Source organism: Crotalus tigris, unplaced genomic scaffold (genome assembly GCF_016545835.1).
Source record: "Crotalus tigris isolate CLP2741 ecotype Arizona unplaced genomic scaffold, ASM1654583v1 scf7180000018073.2002930, whole genome shotgun sequence".
In the NCBI taxonomy this organism is placed as follows: domain Eukaryota; kingdom Metazoa; phylum Chordata; class Lepidosauria; order Squamata; family Viperidae; genus Crotalus; species Crotalus tigris.
Genome location: NW_024096808.1, coordinates 1,883,231 through 1,897,047, shown reverse-complemented (window position 1 = coordinate 1,897,047; position 13,817 = coordinate 1,883,231). Strand labels below are relative to the sequence as shown.

Here is a 13,817-nt window from a genome sequence, read left to right as displayed (position 1 = left end):
AATTGAGGAGTTTACTTGAATGTTATTAGTAGGTTAAAGTTACTCATCTTAATCACACCGTGCCACAAGCTGCATTCCCTGCTACTATACTGCTAAGGACAGTGTGTATCCTTTGTCAATGTTTATTTCCCGTTTCTAGAACCTTGAAATGTATATGCATTCATCATTAGTTAATGGACTGCATTATAATGTTGCATAAATAAATAAAGGAGTAGATTTGGCATCCCAGTATTAACACCAGCATTTTCCAACTTAAGTTTCCACTCGGCAACAGGAGCAGGCAAGAATCTTAGTTTATAATGCAATAACATCTGGGAAGTTAAATCTGGGGAAAATCTGACTTACTACCACTAGAAAATATAATACATTGCATTACTCTAAAAGTGAAGTTGGTTAAGTTTGTTAATGACCACTTTTCCATAGCTTTATAATAAGCACTATTACATTATATAGTTTCTTTTAATGATTCATAGGGTGGGTCATAACACATGGAAATACATCTGTATCATTCAGGTTCCAGCATATGCAAATAATTTAAAATGTGGTATTATTAAATACATTAAGATTAATTGCCATTTCATGGAATAGAATAAAATTATAAAAGAAGGAATTGTCTTCAAGACATCTCCAATTGAATTGCTAAATATATATTTTTCTATTTGGGAAGGCTTGGCTCACATGTCTGATAAATATGCGTCTTGGTCTGCCTTACCAGTGAAATTTCCTGCTATGACATATGGAATAACACCTCCTGGCCATATTCTTTCTGTGCGCGATGTAGCTGCCCGGGAAAATCTTTTTCTCTCGTTGTTCCCTGAGAAGGTTAAAGTTGGTCTTGCCTTTGTTTTATTATTTTGTTCAAAATCTGCAATGACATTTTTATGTTGTAAAATACCATTCTTAATATTGTGCTAACAGTAACATTTTCTTCAGATAAATGAGCTTTTTCCTCTCACACATAGTCAAGCTTTGCATTATGGTGAATATATATGATTTAAGAAATATATAGTAACATTAATGATTACTATATTATTATTGTTCGTTATAACTATTTATCATGATAGTCAAGGTATTTTGAATATTCACTTTTCTGTACTACTGTCAGCCCTGCTATGCTGATTCACCCTTGGTATCTCCTCCTGTTTTTTCCTTAACTCTTGTTTAAATAATGTGCCAAGGAATCATACCAGTATTTCTTTGCCTAGGAAGTTATTTTTGGGTTAAAGAATAATACATTTTGTAACAAATATTTCTAAAACTGTAATACAGGGGTGTCAAACTGCCGGCCCACAGGCCGGATGCATCACGCAGAAGCCGCACCCACCCCAGCTTCAGCAAGGGGAAAAAAGTTGTGATACATCACGACACGTCATGTGATGTGGTGAGTTTGATACTCCTACTGTAATAGGTATTTTATTTGTATGCAGAATTTGTTTTGAGGTGTTTAATGTGAAACAAGATAAATGAAAATTATATTTTTAAAAAGATACAATTGCTTTTAAATGTTTACTTTTCTAAAGAAAAGATTTTGTGTTTCAAATGCATGTAGAGTTCCCAAGCCAAGAAACACTTTGTATGATTCCGAATGATATTCCTTTACTGCACTGAAATTAAAGTTGATGTGCAGAAGAAACTTTACTAGAAAATAAAATGCAAATTAGACTTGGGACAAATTTCACAGAATCTTTGTTAAGGATTATCAAATACATCCACAATGGACTTGTCTAAATTAGCTCTTGCAAAATGCAAAATCTAATATTATGAATGGCATGAAAGGCAGTTCAAATGTAACCAACTGCAATACATCAACCTTCACTAGAAGCATAAATGTTAGAACACATTTAGAAAAAATAAGTCAAAATCAGTGTTATTTGTAAGGAAAACTATGTTAAAATTAATGAACATTAGGGTTTTATTGCCATTAAATATAGCATATTTACAGGAAAAATAAGGAGGAAAAAGTTATTAGGAAAAAATATGAGGGGCCTTTATGATAAAATATACTGCAAACCATACTCTGCATGATAACTGAAATGTTTAGAATATGGACGTACTATAGGTTTTTTAATTTCAATTTAATTTGAACACAGATCACATACAACTATATTAGGCACTTGTATAAACTGGATTTAAAACATCTCTAAAAATCTTTCATTATTGGCATTCACATTTAGTTTATCTACTTACTGTCATGGCGACTCAAAGATTGAACTAAGAAAGGTATGAAATGTCTTATATTACACGCAGCGATGAATTGAATTTAAGCAGCTTGCCCATACCTGACTCAATTCTTCTTATCCTGTCTATAAGCTGATAGAGAACATTGCTTTTTTCTGATACCTCACGTTCTTCAAAGCCACCTTTTAAAAGAAAAATAAAAGTAAATGGAAAATTGCATGCCTGCATTTAGCAAATGTATTTACAAAAAGTAGATGAAGAATATGGAATATTTTAAATGTTACATTATTGAATTACTATAACATCTTCCCCCTTGCCCTAGTGATTTTGACTATGAACGATAAAGAATAGCTTTCTTTTAAAAAATTCAGTTTACGTGCTTGATCATATTTGAGAGGCTATCGCAAAGAAAAGGGGGACAACCTATTCTCCAAAACACCTGAGGGCAAGACAATAAGTAACAGATGGAAACTTATCAAAGAAAGATCCAACCTAGAACTAAGGAGAAATTTCCTGATAGTGAGAGGAATTAATCAGAAGTTGTGAGTTCTCCAACATCAGAGATTTTTAAGGAGAGATTGGGCAGTCGTTTGTCCAGAATGGTACAGTCTCCTGCTTGGGCAAGGGGTTGTGCTTTAAGACTTCCAAGGTCCCTTCCTACTCGACTAGCACTGATGATGTTACCTAGTTTGGGTAATGAAATGTCTGCAAGAAAACAAGCAAGCTCGGAGAGCACCAAGGACCCTTCCCTTCAACTCTGTATATTCTCTATAGCTATTCAAATCCACTGACTTTAAAACCTTTTTAAAGAATGCAAGGCAGTTTATTTGACTGAGATGTATTCAAAACTATTAACTGTTTTCAGCTGTAATAAATCATTTAGGAATAGAAACTCCAGTGCCACAATTTGAATGGGGTGCTTTAAAAGCTACTTACAGAGACAGGGGCCATTTTATCCCAGATTCACTGCTTCATTTATAGGCTATCAAGAAATACTGTATTCTGTTCACTTATCTACTGCGATGTTTGTGACAGTAATACTAAATGAGATAATAATATAAGCATCTAATAAGCTTAATTTTGCTGTTATGCATTGGGTTACACAGCACTATGAATGGGCATCTGTAATAAATGGAGCTTTTGTCAAAATGATAAAACATGCAGTTCTTTTTCTCACATCTTAGGTGCTATATCATGATGGAAATACAGAAAGGAGAAGGTTTTCCTCATGATGCATATTTTTTATTTGTACCTTATTACCTATGACATCATCAAAACAACATTTCAATGAGACAATATGGATTAGTCCAAGGGACACAAATTAAATTATTTAAATGGCCAAAAGGATTAGATTTTTAGAAGTGGCCAAGATGGTATAAACAAAAAATATCATTTTAATTGCCTGGAGATTGAAAGTTGATGTTTGACCGAAACGTTCATAAGTCTGGTCACAGAACTGAGGGAAGCAAATTTGAAGTTGAACAAAAACCAAAACTTCCAGTCCAGGAATCATGTGGAAGAAATTTTCCAATTAGTTGAAGCAAATGTGAAGCTATGTTGGAGATACGTATTGAAACCAAGAAAAAAAAAACACATTATTGTTACTGATATGAAGGCAAAGAAAAAAAAAGTACCATATGGTTTCTGTCCTGACTATGGGCCTTTATCGACTACTAAGTAAAATTATTATCCATCTGTCCTTGAATCAGGAAAAAAAAAACCTACTTCTTTACCATTCTCATTGCTAATCCATATCATCTACTACCTCTATTCTAAATCACTCCATATTAATGAGGTCCTGAATTTTGCATATGTTGCTTGTGAGAAACAAAATCTTGGTTTAATTCTATGGCTTTATTGCATATCAAGAGATAGATAATCCTTTAACAAAGACAACTGTGCAGAGAAATAAAATGTCTCTAACTTTAGGATTCAATCAGTCTTCTATAGGCTGCTTTGGAAGTCCCCTTCCCATATTCCATTTTGTCATAAGTTTTATAAAGTGGTTTATAAATTTTATAAGCTGTTAAGTGTTTTATAAATTTGATAAAAAGAATGGAGGTGAATCTCCAGCAAAACCCTCCTGGGACACAACAGTTTTGTTTAGGATTTTTCTCCCCATCCTATTCTTCCATTTATGCGCTATTCAGACTTACTCCAAATTGGAAAATACATTTAAAAACAAATCAGAGTGAAAAGATTTCTTACGTGTCCTCCCTGACACAAGGCTGATCTCTACTCTTACTTTCTATGAACATGAAGTAAAGTTTCTATCAAGTCAGAGTTGCCCTATGGTTACATTGAGGTAATTTTCCTGGCCACAATATAGGCTAAGAAGTTTTCTTGATATTGCACATACTGTTATATCTTCACTGACAGGAAAGCAAAATATCAACAGAAGAAACTGACAACAAGGGAAAGAAGCATCAGCATTTGCTTTAAACAGCAAATAATCTTGATTATATCCACCACTGGTCACTTAATTTGACTCCTAGACGTGAGGAATTTGACTCCTACTTCATCATTGTGTCAAAAGATATTCTTTCCCTTTTGGAGATTTACTTTTTCACAACGACATACTGTATATTTGATGACTATGTTTATGAACAAAAGAAATGAAAACAGTTCCAAACCTATCTGTTATTTGTTCAAATTCCCCTGTGAAGTAGTGTCCACATGATGCTCTAATTACATTCGCCCCTCCCATCAGATCTGGCAGGAGGCATATAATGTGGATTCTTGGTGGTGCCATCCGGCCTTGGGCCCTCAGGGAACCAATGAGTTGCTTGGTGGCTCCACAGCAGTTAAAATCTGCTGTCCCCTCTTTGACTTTTAATAACAATTTTTCTGGGTTTGTTAATTATTTTTATATTACTGTTTTATAATTTTTATTGCATCAGAGTCACTTTTCACGAAATGGTTAACTATATAAATATGAAAAAAAAATGAATTAAATAATTAATTAATTGTTTGACTGATAAATAATTACGCAAACATTCAAGGGCAAAAACATCCTGAACTTTAGAAATATTTAAAAACATTTTTGACAGAAATGTTTCATACACTTGAAAGAGGTTATTACTCAACATCAGTATAAAGTGAAGTACAATTTGAATACTGGAATAGCTAATCAGAGTTAAGAGAGTTTCAATGATGGTTTGGGAATGACATATGAAAAAACATAGGAAAAGAAGAGAAAACTGCTATGGTCAGGGAATCATTGTACTAGTTATATTATACTAGGAACTATTATACTAGTTATATGCAAATAAGAACATGTTTGTGGCCTATGATGAAATTGGCTTATGTGAAATTTAGGAAAAATTTAGGAAAATTAAGTATGTATTAATTACTTAAAAATTATACTATGTTTTGGCAAGTGACCTCATCAGCTCTTTTGCAATTTTCACTTAAAAACTGAATTATTTTTATCTAATAAATGTCTTTAAGGATTCTATCAATTTCATGTCTATCTTACTTAAGAATCAGTTTGTGACAGCAATGAAGTTTTTGGATAGCTTAACAAAATTGCGAGATATATTTGGCTGTGGCAAATAATTTATAGAATAAATCACAAAGTTTAACCGTGAAGGAAATTACTATTTTCCATTTTACGTGGTACTAAAAAGAGTGTAACTCACTGGATTCTATCACACACTAACAAAGAATAATTTTCAAATAATACTGTATATAACATTTACAGTTGCACTGCTTGCTTTAATACTTGACTGTGTTTGGAACTGATTTTTTGTAATCACACTCAAAGTTTTACATTATGTTGCTTCTAACTAATGAACATATACAGTATTATTCGAAATGAATACTTTCAAATAATACTGTATATAACATTTGTATTAGTTGCACTGCTTGTTTTAACATTTCAGCGTGTTTGGAATTGATTTTTTGTAATCATACTCAAAACTTTTACATTATGTTTCTTCTAATGACACTATTTACTTCCATCAAACAAGTTTAATTGCCATTACTAAAAAGATTATGAATAAATGTTTTAATCACTATTAGCCTATGAAACTGCTCATTCAAAAGAGAGAACTACTGAAATCAATGAAACATAGGTCAGCTATTTCAGTAATTCCTCAGATTTTTTTCAATATGTATTCTTCATGTAATCTTCTAAATTACATCATTCAAAAGGTTACAACAAAATGCACAGCGCCATATAAGGAAAATGTGTTGTGTCATTGCTGAGTAATTTACCTAATGCCTTCTACTGTCACATAGTTAGCAAGCCTTGAGAAAAATTTTTTGAATTTCTTTCTTAGATTTTAGAAGAATGAGGTAATATGTTAAGGCATTCCTATTCTATGAGCTATTTTGTCAACTTCCCAGAACACAAACATTTACTGCCCTGTGATGCAACAATTTTTTAAAGTAAGGTTTAGTTTAGGAAGTAATGTTTTAAATGAAATGGTCTTTCACCAAGGAAGTTGATATAAGGAAGCTATTTAAATAATGTTATAATAATTCCAGATTGTATTATACCAGTATGTCATCTTCTTTTCATTCATTAAACATATTTTTTTCTTTCTCAAAGTAAAATAATCAATAGAAATTCTAAGCATTTTCCTTGGTATTTAGGGCCATGACATATTTGTCAGATATATAACTTAAAAAAAATATTCTATTTTATCTGGAGGTGTTCACACATATTTCCTGCACAAAATATTAAGGAAATTAATCTGCTAGATACCATATGCTATTAAAGATATCAGACTGACCACATCATAATTTTAAGATGTCTTTGAATGAAAAGCCCAAATGTAAGCTAAACAAATATAACTGTTTCCCCTTACCTCATGATCCTATCAGCAAAATTAGACTGAAATGGCGCAGAGCTAAATATTCATTGATAAAGAAGATGGCATCTATTTATATTTTAAATCAGACTGTAAATGAGATCAGATATGCTACTAATTAAAACAACAGGTAATCTTCATAAAAATAAATGAAGATATACGGCAGTATAAAAATAGTCTACTCATCATATTTTAGTTATTTATTTATCAATTTTCTACACTGCCCATCTGATTTAAGTGACTCTGGGTGGTGTACAGTAAAAACATACAAAAATATATAAATATAGTTTAAAAACTGAGGTAAAGATGAAAGTGTTAAAAGATGTTAAAAGTTAAGAGGCAGAAGAAATGCCCTTAAGTCACCCCACTACCTACAGGGTAGCACAGTGATGACGAACCTTTTAGAGACTGAGTGCCCAAACTGCAACCCAAAATCCACTTATGCATCGTTGAGTGACGGGTGGGTGTGGCCCATTGGGTGGGCGTGGCCCATTGGGTGGGTGTGGCTGCAGTGGTAACGGCAGACTGGGCGGGACTAAAAAGTTCAATCAATCAATTCCAACTTTGCAAGATTTTTTTTTCCCACGAGAAGTTGAAATTGATTTAACCTTTCTTTTTTTTTTTGCACACGGTGGTGGAGGCCTAAAGCAAAAAGGTTTTATAAAACCCAGCTGAAGGCCTAGGACTGGGGTGACGGTGTGTGTGCCCACAGAAAGGGCTCTGAGTGCTGCCTCTGGCACCTGTGCCATAGGTTCACCACCACTGGGGTAGCATATAACTCAGACTACCATATTAACTGGCAGAATCTGGTCTTGATGCTCTTCTGGAAGGCTAGAAGAATGGGGGCCTGCCTTATCTCTGGATGTTTTAAAGTAGAAAGTAGAAAAGGCTTTCTTCCTGGATCCCGCTGATTGAAATTCTTCAATCAACGGGATCCACAACATAGCCTCCCTGCCTGACCAAGTGGGATGGGACAAAGTAATTGGGATTAGACGATTCCATTAGTAGCTGGTCCCGTGCCATAGAAGACTTTAAATGTAATAACTAACACCTTGAATAGGACCCAGAAGCAAACTGGCACCCAATGCAGTTCATGTAGCAGAGGTATTACATTCACAAGTCTAGGGATGCATAAAACTGTACCATACTGCACCAGTTGCAGCTTCTGGATACTCTTCAAGGATAGTCTGATATATACTGCATTGCAGTAGTCCATCCAGGAAATTACCAGAGCATAAATGACTGAAAGAAGGGCTTCTTAATCCAAAAAAGGGCATAACTGACGCTCAACACAAATTGAGAAAAAGCACTCCTAGCAACGAATGCCATATGCTCCTGAAGCAGCAGTCTTCAGGAAAATAAAATCTGCATGCACTCCTTTCCTTTCCCTTTCTTTATTATTACACCTTGCAATAATCAATCTGATTTTATTTCATTAACCATTGAATCATTTTTTTCTTCTCACAGCCCAAGACATTCTCAACTGTTTGTCCTGCGTAGTCGCTCAGGTCATCAGCTTATTTTCATGTCAGTAGTCCAGTTTTTACAGCCATTGATGCCTTTGTGGTCAGCATGATGTCACTGCACTGCATTTTTATATTATATCAAATAGAACAGTAGTCTTTTTCCCAAGTAACAGGCATCTCTATTTCATAAGCACCTTAACTAAATGACTACATTTATTAATTAACTGAAAGAATATATTTATTTGCAAACTTAGAATTATCCACAACTACATTATAAAACAGTATAATATATATAAAATTCTGAATATATAAATGAATAAAAAAATGTTTATAGCTTACCAGTATTATGTCCAGTTTTTCCCTCTGAATGTTGTGTAAGATCAATTGTCCTATCAATCTGAAAGATTTTTAAGTCTTCAACATCTAAGGCAATATCTCCCCAAAAGACAGCTTTAAATACAAAAAGAGAGCTTAATATAAATATATTAAAAATAATATCACACACACTTTTATTTGAAATGTATGGCTGTAATCAAATATAGAACTTTAAGGATATGTTGAAATTAAGGATCTTTGCTTGCTTAAAGTTTCTTGAAAATGTCATTACTGCGAAAGACTTTATAATGCACAAGATAAATTATACAGTTTAAATGCTGCAGTGTTACAGAAGTCTTTATTGTTATATTGACTTTGAAGATAGGTGTTCTAAATGTATTATTCTATACAATATTGAGTATTTGAGGATAGGAAGTTAAGGATATAAATCATTAAGAGAAAAAATAAATAGTTAAAATGCTATATGGCTATAGATAAGAGGTACCATGGAAATATAATTCTCAATTTCTATACAGTTACTTGGTAAAATAAACACTGCAATAATTAAAAATATGTTATCCCTTTTTTCTAATCAATAAGGAAATATTTTGTTCTTAAAGTATGTAAGTTTTAACATTTTAAATTTCACAATGTATTCTATCACAAATATAATCTTTTCAACAAGTTTGTTTTACTATGCAATATTGTTTCAACATGGAAAGTTTTATTAATGTTAGTCTTACCAATCTTTCAGCAGAAGAAACATTTTCTCAACTTGTGTCACTAAAAGATGTACTGTGGATTAAATATTGTAATTACACTTTCGACATCTAGATATGGATGCCGGCAAATTTAATTGTTTGGCATGTAAAAAACAAAATCTCTAAGAAATCTCTGAATGATCATACCTTACCAGATGATATTTTTTTAATTAGACCAGAAAGTTCTGATATATTTACATGCAGTATGTCAAAGATATCATTATGTAGCCTGAGGATACAATAAAAAACTGTCTTTTGTTGTGGAGAAATGTTAGCAATAAAAAAAGAACAGCTTATTTTACATGTGCAAAACACCACACCATATTGCTTTAAACCAAAAAGCTCCAAATGTCTATATTGCCTTATCTATAGGCAGAGAAAGAATTTGTATTCAGAATTAACCCAAAGAACTTTAATTCATAACTTCAACACTGTTTATAAGATTAGCATATATTTTTAAGCTAGAATTTCCAATGTTGTTACCAATTTTGAACCAAGTTTAGATCATCCCATGTAATTTCCATTGCCCACATTTTTAATATTCAGTTGACATCCACATGATTTTCATATCCAACAAGAAATTAAATACCAGTAGGAAAAATGTGCTATTCAACTTATTTCAACAAACACTTATTCTTCCAGCTACAAGTTTATGGAACTATCTTAAACATGGTTATTCACATACAAGCTCAGTGCATTATACAGTTACTTTCTGCAACTGTAATGGGAGTTTTTGTCACTTCCTTCCTTCCCTGCCTACATCACAATCTGTTCCTGAAGAGTCTACAAGCTTTTACAGTACCTTTGCAGAGGAGTAAATGAATATCTTTTGGGAAGGTGGTATAGGAAAAGAATCGGCAAAGTTGGAGAATGGGCAGAATTAATGAGTCATCAGCCTGAGTCATTACCTTCTCACAAACAATCCACATCCAATCCCTCTTGAACCCTGTTGACCCTCATCTACCACCAATTTTCCTCTGGATGTTAATTGACTATATTCTTGTATATAGGCGTGAGCAATAAATCGTCTTGCCTGTGACTTAACGTATGATCCTGATTCTTTGTATCTAACAGGCAGAGAAAGCAGAGTTGCAGGGGAGACTTATTAGGATCCCATCTGTAGAACCTTCACTTGTACTCCATACTAAATCTGTTTAAAAATTGAGTTGCACAGCATGTACTGCAACTTGTGACAAAGGAGAGCCTAAGCTGTTTTGAAATGCATATAAAAACTGTAAATATGGACATATAACTATGAGGGGTTAAATCCACATTTTAAGAGCTTAAAGAGTAGTTGCTTTGTTCCTGATTCGGATGCAAGGTACCCTGGCAATTAGTAACCAAAAATGTTTTAGAATGGTAGGAGGAAACCCAAATATTTATAACCAGAGAAAGAAGAGGACAAAATGTATAGTTCAGAAAGATAATAAAAAAGAGAAAGAAGAATAGAAGGATCTTAGATGGAATATGTACATTAAAAGAAAGCTTCTAAAAGTCAATATGAATATAATGAAGATGAGAAACAAACAAACAAAAAATACAACTAGCTACAGTCAATCTAAGTAGTTAAACCGCATGAGATAGCATAATGTACTGTATATTTAATAACTAAAGCTCTTATTTTTAAATTTTGTTTACATTTAGGGTTTTTTGTATTTTAATTATTTTTTTTTACTTTTCCATGAAAACCAATTAGACTAACTCCTTATCCCCGATACCTAATAAGCATTTAATCAAAAGGATAATTGTAAATGAATTGTTGACAATGGAATTTACAGAAAAATAAATTGAGGCTGGTGAGATTAAGATTGTGGAATGAGAACTGCAATTTAAAAGTGTAATTAAAAGATAACTCTGGGACTGAAACATTCAATGAGATAGTTATCTGGTAGGGCGAGGAGGGAAGCTTCAAATAAATATTCTATGTAGCTCCAGTGCCAAGCCAAAGAATTAGAGAGCACCTATTTCATCACAAATAAAAATCATGGTAAATTTCATATACAGCAAAATGATACAGTTTCTTTAAAGTCAGTTATTGCAAAGATTCAGCCTTTTTTAATTTCTACCACAATTATTACTTTCTGATCATCAGCACTAGCATCATCCCCAGAATATATTTAGCTTCCATTTTGCTTTTGTCTTCAAAATGTATGTTTTGCAATACCCTTCAGAGTTACTTTCCTGATAAATATTATAAACTCTTTAATGTGACTTCTTACCTTCAATACCCTTCTACTTAACAGTAGATGCTTACAGTGTAGATACATAGATATGAACAGGAAAACTTCCCCCCCCCCCAAAATATCAGTTTAATTGCGATGTTTTCATTTTAGTATATTCCTTTGGTATGTATTAGCAGTAATTATTATAATAATTCACTCCATAATGATAATACTTATGGCTTAATTTATCTGAGATTCTGTTACTCAACAATCTTTCTCAAGAAGTGTTTATTAGAAAAAGTATGCTTACTATGTTCCTTTTGGTGTAAAGATTATGTTTCTCTACTTTTACTGACAACTGTTTAAAAATGTATGTAACATTGACATTGATTTCACAAAGGAAAGCAATAACACAGAACAGTTCAAGCCAAATATGTCTCCAGTCTCTTTTACTTTTTTGAAATGAACTGTAGTTCAGCATTCCAATTTGACAGGCACATTGCACAAAGTGTAAAAACCTGATATTGAAATGCAAAATAGGCAACAAGCCATATAGTACTGGGAGGCAGAACAATTATACAGCAATTTAACTCTTTTTAAATATGGAATGAATGTAAAATGATGAAATCAAGCACATGTCCAGGCTTGTCAGAAACCCAGGGAGAATGAATTGTTTATATATTTTCATTAAAAAAACCTTTAAGAAATCTATCAACATAACTTACACTGTAGGGGTGCTAAACCATCAATCCATTTGTTTAATACATTTCTACAATTTTGAAGAAAGTAATTATTTTTCCAGCTCAGTATTTTAAAGGACTACATAAACCACTCTGCAGGGACACTTTGCATGGCAAAAACACATAAATTTTTATGAATAATTGAATAAGTAAATTGTACAGTGTGACACTTTTATCTACTTAAAAAAACCTTCACTTTTCTGTTTACTTCTATTTGAATCAGATTGTTCTATGACTTAAGTCTACTTCTCACACATTTTATAAACTTATAAATAGCAAGGAAAGTTCAGGAACAAATAACAACTGGTCTAATCCATTCTTCCCCTATAGTTGCCCTCCAGATGTGTTGGTTGAGTGATTTGGGAAGTTGGAATATGCAACAAAATATCAGTCAGGCCATGACCCATCATAAATGACTACTTTATTTCTCCTGGTGGACATTAGATGCTTTTGAGGTGCTTATAGGTTGGAGACATAAATTTCTTCTGACATTTATTCTGTGCACCTAGTATTTAACTCCAGTTGTTTATTAGGAGAAACTAAGTGCCAAGTGAGGGTGCTTACATGGTGCCTTTTCCAGCTGTTCAATAAAATGTGTCTGCCAGCTAAACCAAAAGTGATTGAATTCTATTTTTCATTTTCCACTGTTCCACTATAAATAAAGGTGTGAAAAAGTTTTTTGATCCAGCTGCTGCTGAAAATGTTTATTGTTATGGGATCATCTAAATCAGTGGTTCTCAAACTTTCTAATGCCGTGACCCCATAATACAGTTCCCCATGTTGTGGTGACCCCCAAGTGGGTGTGGCCACCAATAAGAGGGAATAGGACAGCTAGGGAAAAGGGAAAAAAAATGGCGGACAGCGTGGTTTGGCGACCCCCGTGAAATGGTCGTTCGACCCCAAATGGGGTCCCGACCCACAGGTTGAGAACCACTGATCTAAATTAAAGCACTTTCGGTCATTCCAATCTTTTTAATTTTTCTAGATTTTAGAAAAGTAGGTCAACGAACCTCAAAGATGACGTTCCTGCCTATGGTTTCAGTATGTCCTATCTGCAACCTATGATAGAGATAACAATAGCAATAGCATTTAAGACTTATATACCACTTCACAGTGCTTTACAGCCCTCTCTAAACGGTTTACAGGGTCAGCATGGTGCCCCCAACAATCTAGGTCCTCAGTTCATCGACCTTGGAAGGGTGGAAGGCTGAGTCAACCTTGAGCCAGTGAGAATCTAATTGCTGGCAGTCGGCAGAATTAGCCTGCAAATTTGCATTCTAATCACTGCACCAAAACAGCTCACTGGCATATCTCTCACTTTGTTCTATTTTGATTTTTTAAAATTAAAATCCCCATTTTTAATTAACATTTCAGTTAT

At 33.4% G+C, this 13,817-nt stretch overlaps 1 protein-coding gene across 4 annotated transcripts in view; it reads right to left on the bottom strand.

Annotated features, from left to right (window-relative positions):
• The window catches only part of TLL1 (tolloid like 1), a 139,572-nt gene that overhangs the window by 50,921 nt on the left and 74,834 nt on the right, over window positions 1-13,817 (bottom strand). For all 4 annotated transcript variants that reach the window (XM_039347450.1, XM_039347453.1, XM_039347452.1 and 1 more), the window contains exons 2-4: window positions 8,801-8,911; window positions 2,280-2,360; window positions 713-865 (exon numbers count right to left, since the gene is read on the bottom strand). In XM_039347450.1, the coding sequence (XP_039203384.1) occupies window positions 713-865; window positions 2,280-2,360; window positions 8,801-8,911 (345 nt within the window). The remainder of the gene's footprint in view (window positions 1-712; window positions 866-2,279; window positions 2,361-8,800; window positions 8,912-13,817) is intronic.